Source organism: Platichthys flesus, chromosome 2, assembly GCF_949316205.1.
Source record: "Platichthys flesus chromosome 2, fPlaFle2.1, whole genome shotgun sequence".
Lineage (NCBI taxonomy): Eukaryota > Metazoa > Chordata > Actinopteri > Pleuronectiformes > Pleuronectidae > Platichthys > Platichthys flesus.
Window position 1 is genome coordinate 7,920,182 of NC_084946.1, and position 18,141 is coordinate 7,938,322.

At 43.0% G+C, this 18,141-nt stretch overlaps 1 protein-coding gene across 3 annotated transcripts in view; it reads right to left on the reverse strand.

The window, feature by feature from the left end:
• The window catches only part of ndrg3a (ndrg family member 3a), a 29,915-nt gene that overhangs the window by 8,661 nt on the left and 3,113 nt on the right, over positions 1–18,141 (reverse strand). For 2 of the 3 annotated variants that reach the window (XM_062396068.1, XM_062396076.1), the window contains exons 2-3: positions 8,725–8,808; positions 6,868–6,900 (exon numbers count right to left, since the gene is read on the reverse strand). In XM_062396068.1, the coding sequence (XP_062252052.1) occupies positions 6,868–6,900; positions 8,725–8,781 (90 nt within the window). In that variant the 5' untranslated portion in view covers positions 8,782–8,808. Of the gene's footprint in view, positions 1–1,673; positions 2,020–6,867; positions 6,901–8,724; positions 8,809–18,141 lie in introns of those variants that run through there. The other variant, XM_062396085.1, reaches the window with a different exon arrangement.

Here is an 18,141-nt window from a genome sequence, read left to right on the forward strand (position 1 = left end):
AAGAGATGGAGAGGTTCTTGAAGTGAATGGGAGGAAATAGAGCGTGAAAGCATGGACCGTGTGACAGAGACTGGAGAAATTAAGACGGGGGGAGTCATATGACTAACAGAAGGGCGTGCCTTAAACCAGAGGGGTGCATTGCTTTAATTTATCATGTTGTACCAGCCCTGTCCTGCACAAACAAGGGTGAAGAATAATGGGCAAGAGGGCAGTGGAAAGGGAATGAAGCACCTCTTATATATCCATTTAGCTCTTGGTATAGTTTATAAGCGGTATTGATCTGAGAGCTTTGACTCTCATCATTTCCTTTCAGACAAACACACACACACACACACACACACACACACACACACACACACATACACACGCACACACAGATATATGTGTACACACTGAAGCATCAGAAGAAAACAGACATAGGGTGGGGCCGCTAACCTAGACAGCTAGAGGGCGAAAAGAAAGAGAGCACTGCATTGAGAGCAACCTTCACCCCAGTTCATACAGTCATGGTGGGGGTTTCAGTTGGACAACAAGTGTATGTGTATTTTGGAGGTTGTATGTGAGACCTGAATACTGAGTAGGGGGTTTATTCTTTGAGAATTGGAGATTTAGGGAGCCTCCCCCAGGCCAGCGGGGGAGGTATGGTCTCTGTGTTTTGGTCCTAGAATGAATAAGAGTGAGGGAGGTGGGGTGGGGTGAGAAAAGGAGAGCAATATATCATGCTGTTCTTCTTCCTGCAATCATTTAACTCATTAATCCCACCTGCCCTCCCCGAAGAGCAGAATTACAGGGCATAAACATCTAACAGCCTACCAATGCCTTTAATGTACACATCCACACAGATGCATACACATGCACACCTCCATACAATATGTTGTGCCATCATCACAGGTACATGCCACCCTGCATCCTTTCTGACACAGAGCGCTCCCTACCTGCAGCATTCACACAGTAAGCGCGTGTCATCGGAGCAGTGGGATGATGAAGCTACAAACTCAAGGTCTCTGCAGGGGAGGGAGGGTGTGTGTGTGTGTGTGTGTGTGTGTGTGTGTGTGTGTGTGTGTGTGTGTGTGTGTGTGTGTGTGTGTGTGTGTGTGTGTGTGATAACAGCATAAAGAATTCAATGTTGGCACCATGCACCACCTTCTGCCATAAACCTGTTTTCCCGAGAAACCCTTGAATCCCGGCAGTTATGGATAAACAGAAAAAAACACATTCAATATTTACAGCAACAAAATCCACTAATAGCAGCGACCCTATTGATGGACAACACACTAAGAGGCTCGTTCACATCCTCTGACCGTGGCATTTGCAGATTTAAAGATGCATGAATCTTTCATATCAACACATTAAACTGCACCACTGCACCCGGGCATGTTTCGCCTGCACTGAGTCTGTGCAAATATGGTCACTCTATGACCTGTAGACAAACACGCACACAACAAATGTTGAGTCCAAACTAGCAGCTGCCCAAAGAGAAAAAAACAAATTCTCAGCCACATGCTTAAGGTGGTGACAAGCAAGCCAGCAAAGACCACCACCAGCTTTCCATTTCCTGGAGCCAGCTGCTGTCAGGAGAAAAAACACACAACAACCCCCCTCCCAATCTGAACCCCCTACTGCAAGGACCCAGCCAGGTGTGTCATGGCAGGCAAGACGCATTTGTCACTCACCACTCCATTCCCTGAGCATGCAATCTGGTCCAGGTCCAGAATAGCTGACATGTTTTTCCCACGCAGGAGAGGAGGGTGTCAGCTATGTGCAAGTGTGTGCTGAGCAGCTTAGAAGATCTCAAAGGAGGAGGAGGGAGGGAGCGTTAGTAGGAAGGGAGGAATGTAGGGTGAGGAGGCTAGAGCAGCAAGCAACAAGGAAGAGATGAAGAGAGGGAGGAGAAAGACACAGCAGAGGGAGTGAGGAGGAGATGGGTAAATAATCTGAATGAAAGCTGACGCAGAGGGGTGGGCAAGATGCAGAGACAACGAGAGAGAGACGGAGACAAGAGGTGGGAACGAGAGCAGGAAAAGAGACAGAAGTGGGAGGAGAGAGTGAGATTGCAGTTTGTGCTTGGTAGTCACAACGCGTCTCTACATCCAGCCATCGGTGCGTCTAATTGGATTGCGGAGGGTCAGGTGGGTAGAGGGAGAGGGTGGGGCTTAGACGAGCAGGGAGAGGAGGAGGGGAGAGTGGGAGGGAAAAGAGGGGTGATGGGGTGCAAGGGATGCAGAGGCAGTCCAGGAAAAATGGGCAGGCTGCTAACGTCACACAGTGAAACAGGCAAGAGGAGATGAGAGAGTTCACCCTGGGATGTATTCAGCATCAGCAAAATGGCTGCTCCTCACTAGGATTTAACACCTGCCTCCAGCTTCACCTTGCTAAGGGAGAAGAATCCAATTGACCTCAGCTCCTACATGAGCTGCATGATTATGTGAATGACTATGATCAGAAATAATATAAATGATATAACAACCTACTTGTGCAAGGATTAGCCAACCCTAAAGCAGTTTGAACCGAGTCTGGCATACATCAGCAAATGTTGGCTCATACTGCAACACTGCTTTATCATGTTAAAGGGATAGTTCACCAAAAAACTATAATCCACCCATTATCTACTCACCACTAGGCCGATGGAGGGGTGGCTGTTTGAGTCCAGAAAGCATTTAACTACAATTGTATTGGATTCGGCTGCAACGCTGTCTACCCCTGAAACTCCAGCAATGTTTTCTGGACTCGAACACTTCACCCACCCCGCCATCGGCATGGTTGCGAGTAAATAATGATTGAATTGTCATTGACGTTGTCATTTCCATTGGGTGAACTACCCCGTTAAACTTTCAGTAGAATACAGTGTCCATATCGGTATTAACATATAAAGATAAACTATTCATTCATTATTATGTGTCAGGCTTACCAGAGAATACACATCCGTCTCTCACTATCTAACAATCAAAACCAGACATAAGAGGATCTGTTTTATCTAAACCTCCCGTTGAGTCCTTATTGACCGGTCCTTTTTCTATTTTTCTCCTCTGTCACATGCACAACTGCTAGATGTGCAGACATCACACCTGTTTGAGATTGGCCGCTCTGTGCCCCCAATGTCACACATGAAGAAAGGCACAGAGGGGGAGGTATTACACAGACAGAGGGACGCTTCATTGGTTAGTCAATAACAAACACAACAGCATGCGTGGGTGTTAACTGTAGTTTATCCTTAAATTGTTCCCGTCCTAACCCACAGAGGGTGCCACTGACACAAATGTAGTGTATGTATTGAAGAAGAACTACACAATTGCATTAACTGTCTCTTCCGTTCTCTAATTTAAGTTTTTTAATTGTGTTTCATTTGTAATTGTGCAGTGCTTTAAATTATGATATGCATTTACTGAGAATATATAACAAATTCTAAACAAATTTGCATTAAGTGGTTTTGTACAAAATGATGCCCACTACTTATGTTCCACAGACTCTTTTCCTGTGTATGGTTTAAAAAAATTCTGATTAGACTCATCAGACTGTGATGACAATGTGACTGAGTACGTGTTCACCAATTATACCTGCATGCAAACACAATCAGCTTATGTGTGACGAACGAACACACGCCACACCCTTTCCTCGATAGGGGCTCTTTGTCAGTCATCAAGAGTGTCAGACGACTCTGAGGTCGTAGGAGTCATATAGGCACAAAGTGAGGCTGGTCTGCAGAGCTCAGTTCAACAGCAGCATCTGAGGTAAAAATAATTCCGCTAAAACAATGTCTACAACATGACATGAAATCCACCATGCAATGTCACACACAAGAGCCCTCCAGCCGCACAATGACCGGGCCTATGGCGCCCTCTGCTGAGCTTACTGAGACAGTGAGGATTGAATGAAGGCATGACTTGGCAGCTAATGTAAGAAAATAGACGATTGTATTTTCTAGTCTTGTAGTTGAAGTGACAGAAGGTCAAGAATACAATATGTAAATAATAAGTTAAGAGTTAAATAGCATTTGAAAAAAAAATTAAGTAATAAACGGACACATTACAACCTCAAAGAACATTTTAGACAATATTGAAAACAAACCAAGCAAAGATTCCATGGAGATAATTATCTCAACATTTCGCTCTCCCCAACAAACTCCATAAACCTGAAAATCTTCTATTTTTAAAAGAGCACAGTCAGCCCTTTCCATCTCCCTGAAGAACAGCGACTCTGTGTTCTTAAGTATGCACTTAAAACAGCCGAGCCCATGGGTGAAGGAGGCTGACTCACTCCTCCCTCCCTCCCTCACCTCACAGTGGCCAAAGTAGAACATCATGGGAGACTACAGGACTGCAGCCTACGCCCTTGGCCTTTATGTTCTTGTGTATGACCCCACCTCACTACCACCACCATCCTCTTGCACACTGCACAGGGTCGTGACATGACTGTTGCAGTACCTGTGGACCGCCTGCAGTGGGAGCTTTAGCAGAAAAGACGACAAGAGGAGAGCAGCTGGATTTGTCCCCCAGCAGCTGGAATGTCACACTGGCTGCACCTAGAGATGGTGCAGTGGTGAGACCCCTCCCACAAAATATATTCTTGTACTGCATATGCACTCCTACTATATCACACCATCTGACAGCACTAGTCAGATTAAATTAAATTAAATACCTTATCTCAAGAATGGATATGTAGAGGTTTACATCACATTTGAGTTCAGAAATTTTGTGTGCACAATACATGCATCAGAAGAATATTTACTATTGTGATTTACAAAAACCTAGGGGAAGCCAGTTGAATGGTGTAGTTCCTAACTCTTAAATAGCAAGTAAGCTACCAACACAACATTTCTTATCATTTCTGCCCTTACAGGCTAAATGTTTAAAAAAATACTTGCATTTCACTTTATCTTATAATATCTAAAGAATGTATTGAGAAAGAAAATTTGTTTTGAAGGCAAGATCGCTAACAAATTTGATAAAAGGCACTTTTACTAATAGGTATTTTAAAGAGCGAAAGCGGGTGTTACTTAACTAATCTATTTGACATGCGCATATGAAAATTCATTATAGATTTAAATAAATTATCAGGATTTATGTTAATAATTCTCCTGAATGTGACTGTGTGAGGTCAAAATGGCTGCCATGGAAATAAGGTAAAATACAAGTCTCTCCCTCATTGCCACTGAGACTAATTATGATATTCTCTTTAAAGTACAACTAGGGGACCTGGACTGACCGTCTGGGTGAAGATTAGCTAGTTGATAAATTAGTGTCAATGCATACAGGACTGAATGCTGGGGAACACGTAGCATGCCTGCTCCGGCTAACATGCGCATTCTCTTATCCTGACTGCAGCGGCTATATTTAGTTCTGGTGGGATGCTGGAAGCAGCCGTGACTGCAGAAAAGTGAGAGAGGGATGAAAGGTTTAACCCTTTGCAGTCAAGATGCTCATGAAGACGAGAGGCTGCATCCACTCCTCATGCAAGAGACTCTCTCTTTGAATGCAGAATGGGAAACAGGGTCTCATTCTCAATGCCAATAAAGGGATATGGAGCAGTGCCCACTCAAAGCCAGTACCGCTTTTTCTTGAATGATAATTATTCTTATATCACCACATTAAATGACTGAGGCTGAGATGCAAAGGGAAATACAGTGAAAAGGCAAACACAGTCTCTGCAACACTCAAATTATACTGTGGAGGACATCACATCGAACAACTACTAGACTCTGTAGAGATCCCCTTGATCCATCACACAAGCCGAGAGAACCATCCCTACAAATATCACAATTATTTGTTGCTTTGTGGTCTGAAATGTAAAGCTCTGTACAAAACAAGACTCTTAGAGCTGCCTTTTTTTGTAATCTTGAAAGCCCTTCTAAAAATCTCTTGAGACAGTGCTACACCTACATCTACTCTGACCAGTGGTTGGATGTCCACTGTATAAATGCACATTGTTAACTTCCTGCTAGTTCCATCAAACTGTTTAGCTGCATTGTTCTGTAATGATTCGACAGTAGACGACAATAAATGGAGTCTGTACATTCACTCATACTGATACAGTCGTGACGGTATCCAACCTTGCATGAAGGATTCAACAGTTTTCTGAGTTTTTCTGAAGGATGACACTGCTGTCCCTCCCAAACATTTGTTTTTGGGAGGGATTCATTGGTATTCATCCATTTTGTTTTTGGATGAATACCAATAGGTATTCATCCAAATATTATTTTTGTCTGTATCACAAAAATAAATGAATAAGCTGCTAATGCTGAATGCATTGGCATTTTATATCAATATAAATGCTCCACAGTACACAAGCAGCAACATATTCACACAGGTATGAATACAGCCTCAACCCCACAAATGAATTCAACAATGCTTGAAGTTACAGGTTCAACTGTCCATCTGGTGTGGCCAGGATTTAATTCAAATTTAAAAAAAATCAACCCTATTCAACTCCTTACTGTATGATGTGTATCAACTCAGTTGGTTACCTTGTGATTTGATGCTTACTTTCAGGTACAATGGAATGAGCCAAAACAGTGGCCCTCTCTCCACTAACACACACACATTACTAATAGTAACAGAAACAGCAACAGACATTTAATCGGGAAGTGGCCTGTTCTGATGTTGACCTACTGTTTTGCTCCCGATCATTATAAACAAACCACTAGCTTGTATAACAAGCTGTGCAAAACATTCTGCAAACACGTGTTTTGTGGTGAAACTGGAGACTGCTGGTGATGAACAATGTTCAGATGTAGGGCAAGCAAACCAATGTGCTCAGCAGTAGGGGGGTAAAAATGAGTACCAGTACTCAATCCCCTTCCACTCGCCTGATCGCTACCCCCATAAAAATAGCACAACATCAGTTTAAAGAGGATCAAAGAGCACCACTCACCTGACAGTCGAAGTCTTGAAAGTTCCGAGCATTCTGCAAGAAAAGTGAAGAGGAAAGTTATTAATATATATCACAGAGTCAAAGATTAGATATTTATATTTATAGAAGGACTGTGTGTGTTTACCTTTGTCTATTTGTTACAATATTTGGTTAGTAACTTAATTAGTCAGAATTAGATAAAAACATTAATTATTATACTTCAGTCAAAATTATTGCGTGGTGTTTTTAGATCCAGGTAGAGAACTGTGCCCAATTTCCAGCAAACTGCATGACATTAAAAGTGAGCTTTGTGTAATTGCAATGAGCATCTGCAACATGCTTAAGGATATGGACGGATGAAGCCAACTGTGGTTAGTACTGCATGTTGTTGTGGAGCTATTGGTCCAACCGATTGTGACACAAAATTGCAGAAAATTTTACACCATGTGAAATGAGTTCCGCTAGTTTAAAAACTAAATACTTTGCTGTGTAGAACTTTATAAATGGTAAAGTATTTTTACCTATTATCTCAGTTGGTGTTTTAGCTTTATTCAGTCAGCAGGAGGCTACACAGTACATGGGCAGAGAAGTGAGAGTGGGAAGCAGACAAGAGAGAATGTTCTAGGCCATTTAGTTGTAGGCCAAACCAGTAGATACCATCTGCCTCCAGACCCATGGGTACAAAATTGTTTCCCCACTGAAATAGATTATCAGCAGGAATCATGGTAAAAAAATGTTTCTAGCCAAGATCTACGAGTCCTTGCATTGATACATGATAAATGACCACAACTTGTCGGCAACATTTTCGTGCAGACATTAGCTCCTAGATTAATACTGAGTTTGTAGGACTGTTCACAAAGCTCTTTAATAACAGTTGGCCGCATCAACATAGAGAAGAGAGCGTGGGCAGCGGAAGAAAGCTCAATGCATCAATCTCATTATATCAATATTGTCATGTCAATTGTTATACTACCTTAGCAGTTAATTAGCCCTTTGACTCCCTCCTATTCTTCAAATATGTATGTTCTACTTCGAAGACAACTCTAATAGTACATTCTTAACCTTGACCATAACCTCATCTTTACCATTGTTAAAGTACTAAATATCCACACCTTGCTGCATCATGTAATCCTTCAGACATATCTTGTCTGAACAGTAATCACAACTGGTTTCCATCACTTCCACACAGGATCAGAGAGAAAATGAGAAGCTTCTTTCATCAACGTTATCGTGTCATCATCCCTCTATCTTCATTCAAAGCTCCTGCTTTGTCTTTTTATTCAGCTGGCCACCAGATGGAGTAAGAGGTCAGTGCCAGTTTTCTTCACTGATATCTACCTTAACTGCCACACAGTCTGACAAATAGAAATATAGCAGAAGGGCGGAAGGAGTGATGAAGAGCTTTCATCTAATTTTGTTATTTTCTCCTCCATGCACCTGTTTTTTTGCCGTCTCTCATTCGCTAGTCTTAGAAGCTCTGTAACTAAGAGCGGTTTCTTCCTGCTTCTCTTTTGATCCGTCTCCATTTTTGCTTGCATGTCCTCAGACTGTTTTTCATTATATGCTCCCTATTCCTTCATCTATCTTGCCTCATTCAGTCTATAACCTCTCTTTTTCTATTAACTTGCTCTATGGTGCTATCCCTTTTTTTTCTTTTTCCACTCGACAGTCGAGAAGATATGAATAATTCACTATGATGAACGGAACTGCAGAGTGTGCATGTCTAGTGTATTAGCGTATGTATTTGCCTGGGAGAACCATATGGTGTGCTCATTTACTTTTAGAACACACCATACATCGGTTCACTCCGTGTGTGATTATACACATGTGTCTGTTGCCTCAGCAGCTTGATACTTCTCTGTTTTCACCAGAACTCACCTTATTGGTCAGCAGCGGCTTGATCTCAGTCAGCTGTACATCCTGTAGCTCATCCATCTTCCTCTCTGGTCACTGTTAACACCTCTGTTCAAGAAAAAGAGAGAAAAATATGACATCACTTATTAACATTTAATAAGCAGTTGGGCAACAAAAGTATTGGAAGCTTTTTGTTCACAAATGAACATGAACAACACATGCACGCTCTTTCACCACTCAAAATGAATGAAGGAACAGAATATTCAGAACTGACAAAGGGAGTTGGTGAAAGCTAGGGTTGGTGAGTTGTTTCTGAAACCCTTTTTCTTATTTATTAAAATCCTTATCCCTTTACAAAAGCCATAATTAATACACCCCTGAAAAAAGCCAGTGTCTGTGGCCCTCACAGGATTCTAATAGACATGACCAATCATTTGAATCTGTCACAAACCCACCGGCCTGCTTGCACCCTTGCTCTGCTGTACGTGAGGTTATCACCAGTGAAGCACAGACGATACCCAGAACTTAACAAGCAAGTCACAGAAAAGTCGTTCTCTAGTAGACAGTGTGTGTTCAAGTGTTTTAGGGACGAATCTTTGACAAGAGGGCTGATGGGAGTTGGTGAGATGAATAGGTTGCATATTTTCGAGTGTGTAACCATAGCTTTTCCAGGATCAGCAACCACAGTCTAATTTTTGTTAATAGTGGCTGCGGGCTGTTTGTCAAATATGAATTGTTAAAGCTTTGTAAAATGTCAGAAAATTGTGAAAAATACATATCACAACAAGGACCTAAGCCAAAACGCATTAGGTATTTAGTTCCCAATTACAACATATCAAACATAATTAAATAAAATTGGCTAATTAAATTACTATTCGGCGTAGAATGTAGTTCATGGCAACAGGTAGCTGTATCACAAGTTTAGTCCTGAAAGCATCTCTTTCATTCTCACTGGGGTACTTAGCCTTCCTGATACCACACTGGCACAATCTGATATGTACTGTGTGTGATAATAACACTGTACAAGAGCCAGCCTGCTAGACAGAGGGCATTTTTTCATTCAGTTCTCAGGGGAAGGTCACATTTTGAGTCCACACAGGTGATGATCAAACATGCACACACACACAAAGACAGATCAGGCCAGGTTTACCAAGAAGCTCTAAAGCCAACCTCATTTGTTTTCCCTCCGAATGCCAGCCGTTTGTCCGTGCACGTAATTACCAAGCAGACGGCTGACACAAAAATGTCCCCCTCCCCCCACTGTCCCTGAAATGGTACCTCTTCAGCCTCGCCTGTTTGCACAAGGTGAAGACAGGAAGTGGTATTGAATTACCTGACTGTGCCCAACAGAGCGGCTCATGTTGCACAAAATAGCAGATAGAGTCTCTGCCTCCTTGAGGTCAATGCTTACAACAAGAAGAAAAAGCCTCATGAGCCTGCACCAACCAAAACCCAGCCTTGGGGGGGCTTGCATTTATCTGAGTTTATCCTCATGATGCTATAGCAAAAACGCAAGAATTAAGGGCAAATGCAATCAGGCTGAGGAGTAGCCAAGAGAGGCAGTTACAATCGCTTCCTGAGACAACCCCCTTAGAATGACCTTGAGCTGCTGGTATCAGGAAACCTTCAGGATTGGTTAGTTGGTGAGTTCTGCAGCCAGTTACTCGCGGGGAAGTATCAGCAATGTTGACGCCACATCATGTTTTGGCTACCAGCAGTTTCATTCTCCGATTGCATGACAAAGGTCTGAACAGGCAGCTGCCCGATGACGCATGAATCAGGTCATAGGTCATCCTGCTCTGGAAACAGACTGTACCTTGCTTGGAAACAACCAGGGAAACAGATGGGTGGAACAGAACACAATCCTCAAATTACATAAAACATTGTGGGGAAAAATGTAAAAACAACAGGCATTGAAGGTACTCAGCCATCAGCATGGGGAGTGAAAACATGCCCAGCAAGATCCCTGCTGACAAATCCGGCTCAAGGGTGGAACTAAATAATATTTAGACAAGTGAACAAGGAAAAAAGAAAAACAAATACTCTGCGTGCTTGAGCAGATTGGGTCGTATTGGCCGGATCAATCCAATACTTCCTCAGGCTGTCGCAGAAAGTGGGATGAAGGTACAAGGCCGCCTTAATTGTAGCTGGCTAGCCGGGTAATCGAGGTGTTAAGGGGAGACGGGGTCAGGGTGGGCTTAAAACAACTGACAGCTTGACTGGGTGGCTTTCATAGCCCAACCCCACTGACCCACTTATACTAGACTATCCAAGCAACAAAGGACCGTCACTCACCCACTGAAATCCTGTGCCTCATCCTTTGGTGTCCACCTGATAGAAATAAGAACAACTGTAGTCTCTAGCAGATCTCACAGCCCTTGCAACAAATCACTTTAAAGAACACCAGCTCAAATTTAGCAGCATCCACCTCCATCCAAACCCTGTCTTACCTACTCCATGCCTGCTCTACCGTTCATCCTGCGCAGCGGTTGCCATAGAGACAAAGCTGGTTGCTGATGTTTATTCTAAGTCGGCTAGCCCCAAGGGAGAGATGTGAGGCAAGGGGAATATATACAAGGGAAGAAATGACTTGGAAATGATTAGGAGAAGCTCTAAACATGTGCGTAACACTTTCAGCATCGTTTACCCCCGACAATCTTACAAACTTATATCAGCCGTACAGACTGTCGAGATATGACACTAAGGATTAGTATAATTGCATCAGAAGTAGTCGTCCCAGATGAAAGAAGGGAAATTCCATTTATAAACCGTGCAGTTTGTGTTTCTGCTATCACTAATGAGGAGGAGGATGGGTGATGGATTGAGGGTCCTTCCAGCCTCGACAGCAGGACTATCTGTTGTAAAAGACTCACAAACAGTCACCAGAATCTGTTCTGCTCTGCTGCTTGAGAAGTTACACAAATTACAATCTGACCCTCACATATCACTTCCCTCATATTTTCTTCAGCTCCATTTCCCTGCACAGTGTGTAGCTGCCAGCTGGGCCTCATCCCAGGGCTAAATATCATGCGCATGCAGCGAGGCAACTGTGCCACTCAAACAAATGACAGCAGATACAAGTCTTGTCAGAGGTAAACCCCATGGCCAATATCAAAGGTCAGCCTTTACTACAGCCTAGTGTCAGCTCTGCCTCAGGGACATAAGGAGGTTTTGAATTCTGACAGAATGACTTAATCTAAAGAATTGCAAAGACATGTGGAAATCTGTCAGTTTAATTAACGGATAACTTCTATGGCATTGCTCTGGGAGTCCCTCTCCTGTTGGCAAGTACTGCTGCCTACCTACTGTCCTATCATTTCGGCTGCTGGGAGAAAAAATATTACCTTAATGCTGAGGTGCAGGTGTCTTGCATATTTAGATATAAAAGGCATGTGCCAAAACACCTATTGTGAATATATGGTGTCCATGCCAACAAAAATGGGGGGTCCTAGCGGCCATGTCAGCAGACAGGGCTGATCGATGAACACATTCCATAATCCTCCACCTGCTTTTTCCTGCCTCCCTCCAACATCTTCCTCCTCCCCTCTGTACACTCGTTCCCTGTCTTTGTCTATTCATCTCCATCACCTTGGGCTGTGGCAGGCCACATGATGGACAACTCAGAGCCAAGCTGGGATGCCAAGGCTTCCTTCAGCCTGTTCAATTAGTCCTCTTTTCTCTTAATTGTTATTGCAGTAATTTGATTACCATGGCCACCATGACTTTGAATACACCTGGTATCATCACTCATGTCATGAGCATTGACCCCTCCGGCCTCAGGCTGATCAAGTGAATGTCACCTTGATGACCTTATATTGACCAACGTCTGAGTCTCTGTAGAGACCCTGACAGCCAACAGACATACTGCCATGGCGATACAAAGCTGAGATCCTCAATTATTCTCACCCTTCACAGTGAGAGAGTAAAAAAGACATTTCTACACGTCCACACACACAAAAAATAGCCAAAACATGCTTTTGGGGGATGTGACATGTCTACTATTTTCTGTCATTGGTAAAGACTTGACTTATGCATGATTTTAATGTAAAATAATGCATATTGTTTCAGTCACCTCTGGAACGTGGGCTCTGTTTTGAACAGACTTTATTGGAATGCCAATAGGGCCAGGTGTCGTCTGATGATAACCCTATCAATCAAATCAAATGACAGAATTTCAATCCCTATAAATATTTGCGGTATGTTTTACCCCACAACGCATTCATTAAAAAACATGGTGTACTAATTATTTTCACTTTGACCTAATATAATCCCTTGACGCTGATTAAACTATGCTTCAAAGATGTTTTTAGAGATATGCCAAAAGGTTTCTGACTAGAAAGCAATCATCCCTAGTCTGCATTTCTATACCAAATACATCCCTCAGAGCAAATGATCAGGTCTAGTCAGGCCTAGAAGCAATGAAAAAGGACATCCTGTATTGGGCTGCGTCCAATAAACCACCCAGCCCTTTATTTGGGCTATGGCTACTGACAATTAGCCACTCTGTTCCAGCAAGAGGAAGCATTGACTTCTGCCTGCCTGCCCTCTCTTTATTGGGAGTCAAACTATTCCAAGGACAGTTGCTAACACATAGAAAAACAAGCATGTTTGTCCTCAACTGGAGCCTCAGTCTCCGTTCAGCACACCACCAGGCTACACATCAAAACAAAAAATAGGCCTGCACAAATTCCACAGTATCTCTCCTCGCGCCAACCATTCACAGTGCCTAACTTCCGTCTTCTGCCCTTAATGTGGCAGACTGTTTTGCTGTCAGGGCTACAAAACAAGTGGAAACAACTTATCCCTGCACAGTCACCAGGGTGGTCACGCCTTACCCTTGGAAAGGGAGACTTTTCCATGCAGTGGGTACGTCATTAGAAAACTCTTCCCCTCCAACTTTTCATAACCAGGCCAAGCCTTATTTACAGCAAATTTGCACAAGAGTAAAGCTAATGGACTGCGACGAGGCTCAGTTCCAGATTACTGCTCTAACCCGGGCCATTTGGTAAGAGAATTAGAAAAGGAAAATCCATTTGTTTAGCATTTGAGCCCTCGTCTCCCCTCTCCTGTACGACCAATAACAACACAGCTGATAGAAAGGCTTGTTGAATTTGATTCAATCTGTTGAATTCTGTTCCACAGGGGAGGGATAGGACCCAGGAGAAAATCTGATCTGGAGTTTGCTCTTTTGTTCTTCATCAAAGAATAGCTGACCTATAGCACAGAACATCCCCTGCTGATGCTGTCAGCAAACACATGCACACACCCTCGTTCTCTCACACACGCGAATGAGCACGCACACCAGTTCACACTCACTTACAGACATTTCTGCATGCTTCACGTCTACTTAATTAAATGATAGCTTGCTCTCGCGAGGCTCCATCATCCTCCTTACAGCGTATGCTTCTCTGATACAAGCTGACAGATCTTTTTCCCCCTTTTCTGACATTAAAACAATAACAGACGTCTATAATGTATTTTTCTCTTAAGACTATCAAAACGGTCTATTTAATATCTCACCAGAGAACAACACGCACACTCTGCCTTTGAAATCAATCTGAAAACTCTGGGTCCTGTTTTAGGTCTGATTTTGCTTGTGTAATAAGTTCTCATGGATACACACAGCCACTGGAGAGAAGACAAAAATAAAGTCTCCTTGTTGGCAAAGACAAAAGGAAATGCACAACAAGCAACTCACTCTACCAGAAAATCTATTTTAAGAGGGTTAATAAAAGAAACAAATGTTGCTCCTCAAATACCTCCCTCCTTGTTTGATCCCATGGATTTTAAAAAGGGTCTAATAAATACTAAATGCTGTATTACTATAATTGACTCATCCCCCACTTCAGAAAACTGAATCTTAAGGCAGACCCACTCTGTCACTACCACATTTAATATCCAGAGCCTCAGGCCGGTCATAACTCAAAATGCAAGTGATAAAAATGTAGTAGAGGTCGTACTGGGGATGGGACATGGGATGATACACGTAGGGACAATATTGCAAGTGCTGCTATGAGGGTATAAGACACAAACACACATCCAATAGCATTAGTATGGGAGGAGAACTCATGAACCCATCTTCGGGGTTATAATATTTACCCTTTAGACACTTTTCCACTGGTCCGAAACCCCACTAACATCTGACTTTTGTCTGCCATTTCAATCGGAATCTACTCCCAGGTGAAAGCGCAAATTTACTTTTCTTCTGTATTTTTGAAGGCTAGTCGCTGTTAATGCAAAAATAGCTAATGTTTGTATACAATCGCTTTTTATACTTGCCTATACCCATCTAATATTAGTGTAAAAGGGGTATCAGTGTGGTTGTATCCATGTCTCTTCAAAATGAGAAAACTTGTTGTCGATCACTTTTCTGTATGTGAGTATATGAGGAAAAGCCTGGTCCATCCGCAAAGATACTCACTGGCACGTAGCAGCCACTGCACTGATCCGCCTGCCAAAAAGAGGAAACCCCTTCCCCCCCCACACAAATATACAACATCTCTTATCCTACCGAGCCACTGAATGCAGGACCCGCCTCATTACTCTCTGAGGGCTTTTAAAGAATTGCATTATTCCGTGAGAGGGCACTTTATCTGCTAATGGTCTTATGAGATTAAAGAGCAGCAACTGGCTGTACTGATTTATAACCTCTTATCTATTGGCATCTTCAGCATGCGTCACCTTGTACATGAAGACCAATGCAGGATAGGTCTCAGAGCACAGCTAAGTGGCCTACCCTAAATACAGCACAGTGGTTCGTAAAATCATTTGTCTTAATTTATATCTAAATCTACTACACAAAAATAGAGCTAAAGCAAAATTTTCCACTAGTGATGTAATGTTTCAGACCAGCAAACTGGAAGCTCAATTTACACACTAGGCCTTTGTTGGACAAGAAGTTCATGTAGCAGTTATAAATTTTGTATATGACATGTGTATGTTGGGTGTATGTGACGGGAGCTGAAAGGATGTGAGTCAACCCTCCCACAGACCTCCTGATACAAGGCACTGGCATTGTATTATAAAGCCTCACAGTCACCCAAGCATCTATTTTGGTTTAAAGAAGTGGTCCCCACAGCCAGCCACAGATCAATTTAAAGCCTTGTGGGTTAGTGTGTTAGGATTCTTAGAGATGTTTGACATGCTATGCATGCCATGGGTGAACAGAGAAGTATAATAAATATCACTTTATTACTATTATGATTGTGATGCAGGTAGTAGGTTTATCCATCCTCATAAAAGACATCACTAGCTCCACACTACAAGTGGGTATAGGCAGTGTTGAGTGTGAACAATTGGAATAAAGTGTATTCAGTCTGTGCAGTCATGTTTTTCCTTTGTCTTGACACAATAACCTGCAAGCGTCTTCCATAGCTGATCTTTTCCAATGATGATAAATAGACTAATAAGAGAACTGCAACACAAACTGAACTTTGGTTAGCTGTAGATACATGACACATATCATCAATAAATCAATACACACCAGCATAGGCAGGTATCACACAAAGGAATGCCTGGGGGGAAGGACGAGATGAAAGAGAAAAAACAAAAACAGAACACACCATCACTACTAAGTGGGACACCAAAAGAAGAATGAGTCACTATAAATCTGCTGTGATACGTCAGAAAAAGGTGTGAACCTTTGTGAATGAGTCTCTCCTTGCTAAGCTCCTCCCGCTATCTGGCTATAAATAAGACTGATGGTCAAGCCTGCCGGCCCCTGCACTCGGTGCTGCTAATAGAGTACCTGCGCCTTTACTGCTGTACTAGACGAGCCGCCACTCAGTCTGTGGGGATTTCCTCTGCGATGCTCGGCTGTGCAGAGAAAGAAAAAGTGCAAGAGGGATGCTAGTGTACGTGTGTCTGTTATGGGTCCCAGCTGGCAGAGGAGAACAGTGGGATCCTGCTAGAGGCTCAGCTTGATCTGTTGACAGCGGTCAGCCTGGCCGGAGGGCAGCTGGGGAGACAGCAGCAGGACCATCTGTTTAGCCTGGTCAGAAGCTCTCTCTCTCTCTCTCTCAAACACACAAATGCGCGCAAACAGGTCCAAACACAGCAGCAGTTCAATAAGCTAGGTGGAAACATTAGAAACCGCTTCCATAAAACATTAACAGGGCGCAGACACATGAGAGCCCACAGATAGTAAAGTCCACCGCCTGGGTATACGATGAGGTTTTAAATCAGAGCCTGTCTCTGCATGCTCCAGTTTATGAATCAATGCAATGGGCCTGTTGCCTCACAGGAACAAGCCCCTGCTAATAGAGTTAACCATGTGGTCCCAATGACTGATTACTGACAACTCAATCTCCCAGGGAAAGACAGAGGTGGCTGCTCTGGCGTCTTCCCTTTGCGAGTGTATGCTGCGGAGGTCGGCGGTGTCCTTGGCAACAACAAGAAGGGTGGGGGGGGGGTGTTGAGCCATCCTCCGCTCAGCTGGTGGAGCCGCTGAAATCGAATGACCTTTTTCCTCTATCATTAACATAAGTCATTCTCTTCATATCACGCCAACCAACACAACGTGGGATGTTTTAACTGTTAGCTTTCAGCTTAGCTTTCAATCATAGCTTTTAGAATGCTCAATCAATTTTTCACTGAGTTTCAAAGCAGCGAAAAGGCATCCAATAAGTCATACAATTGCACAGACAGATATTTAACTTCCTCACACATTCAACAGTTTAACATGTGCAACACATGCGATGAGTCACTACTCACACTGAGCTGCATGCCTTTTCTGATCGGGTCTTTGGGAATCATCCGTCTAAATTACCAGCTTCTAGGGTTGCTTGCTATGTTCTCCATCACAATAACAACCACTAAACCATGTAACTTTCCAGGGTTTCCCTAATCCATTAAAGCAAGTAGAGGATGGAATAATTCATGCCCTTCACAGACTATTGTGGGACACAGTAAAAAATAAACTGAACGCTGCTTACACATTCAAGTTCAGAGAGTCATGTGTGCAGTGTGTGTGGGGCAGCTGATCAGTGACAGGGATTTGTCTCCTTTTCTGGATTTAGTGCGATGTTATGAAAGAAATAGGGACGAGCTGTAGTTTTGACGAAGGAAATGAGAAGTATCCGAGTTGTTAAAATAAAACAGATAAGTGAAAGTTGATGCAGTACATTGTGTACAGTTAGCTAAAATGTATGGTGCGGTTCTGAAAATATATAATCATAAAAAATTAACCGCAGCACTGAAGGGCAGTGGTCCAACCTGGCTTGTATCCAACACTTTGGATCAACAAGCTAACCACCTGTGCTATGCCTCTCCTCATCACCAACGGCTGATACTGATAAAGAAAATGGAGACACAATGAGCCCTCCCCCTCCCAGCCGGGGTGTGATCCAGCAGATAAGAAAGTCTGAAAAATGTGTGGACACCTTCTCTCATGCCTGCTAGCGACTGTCTCAGGTGTTTTGTCTTTTACTGTAAGTAGCATCC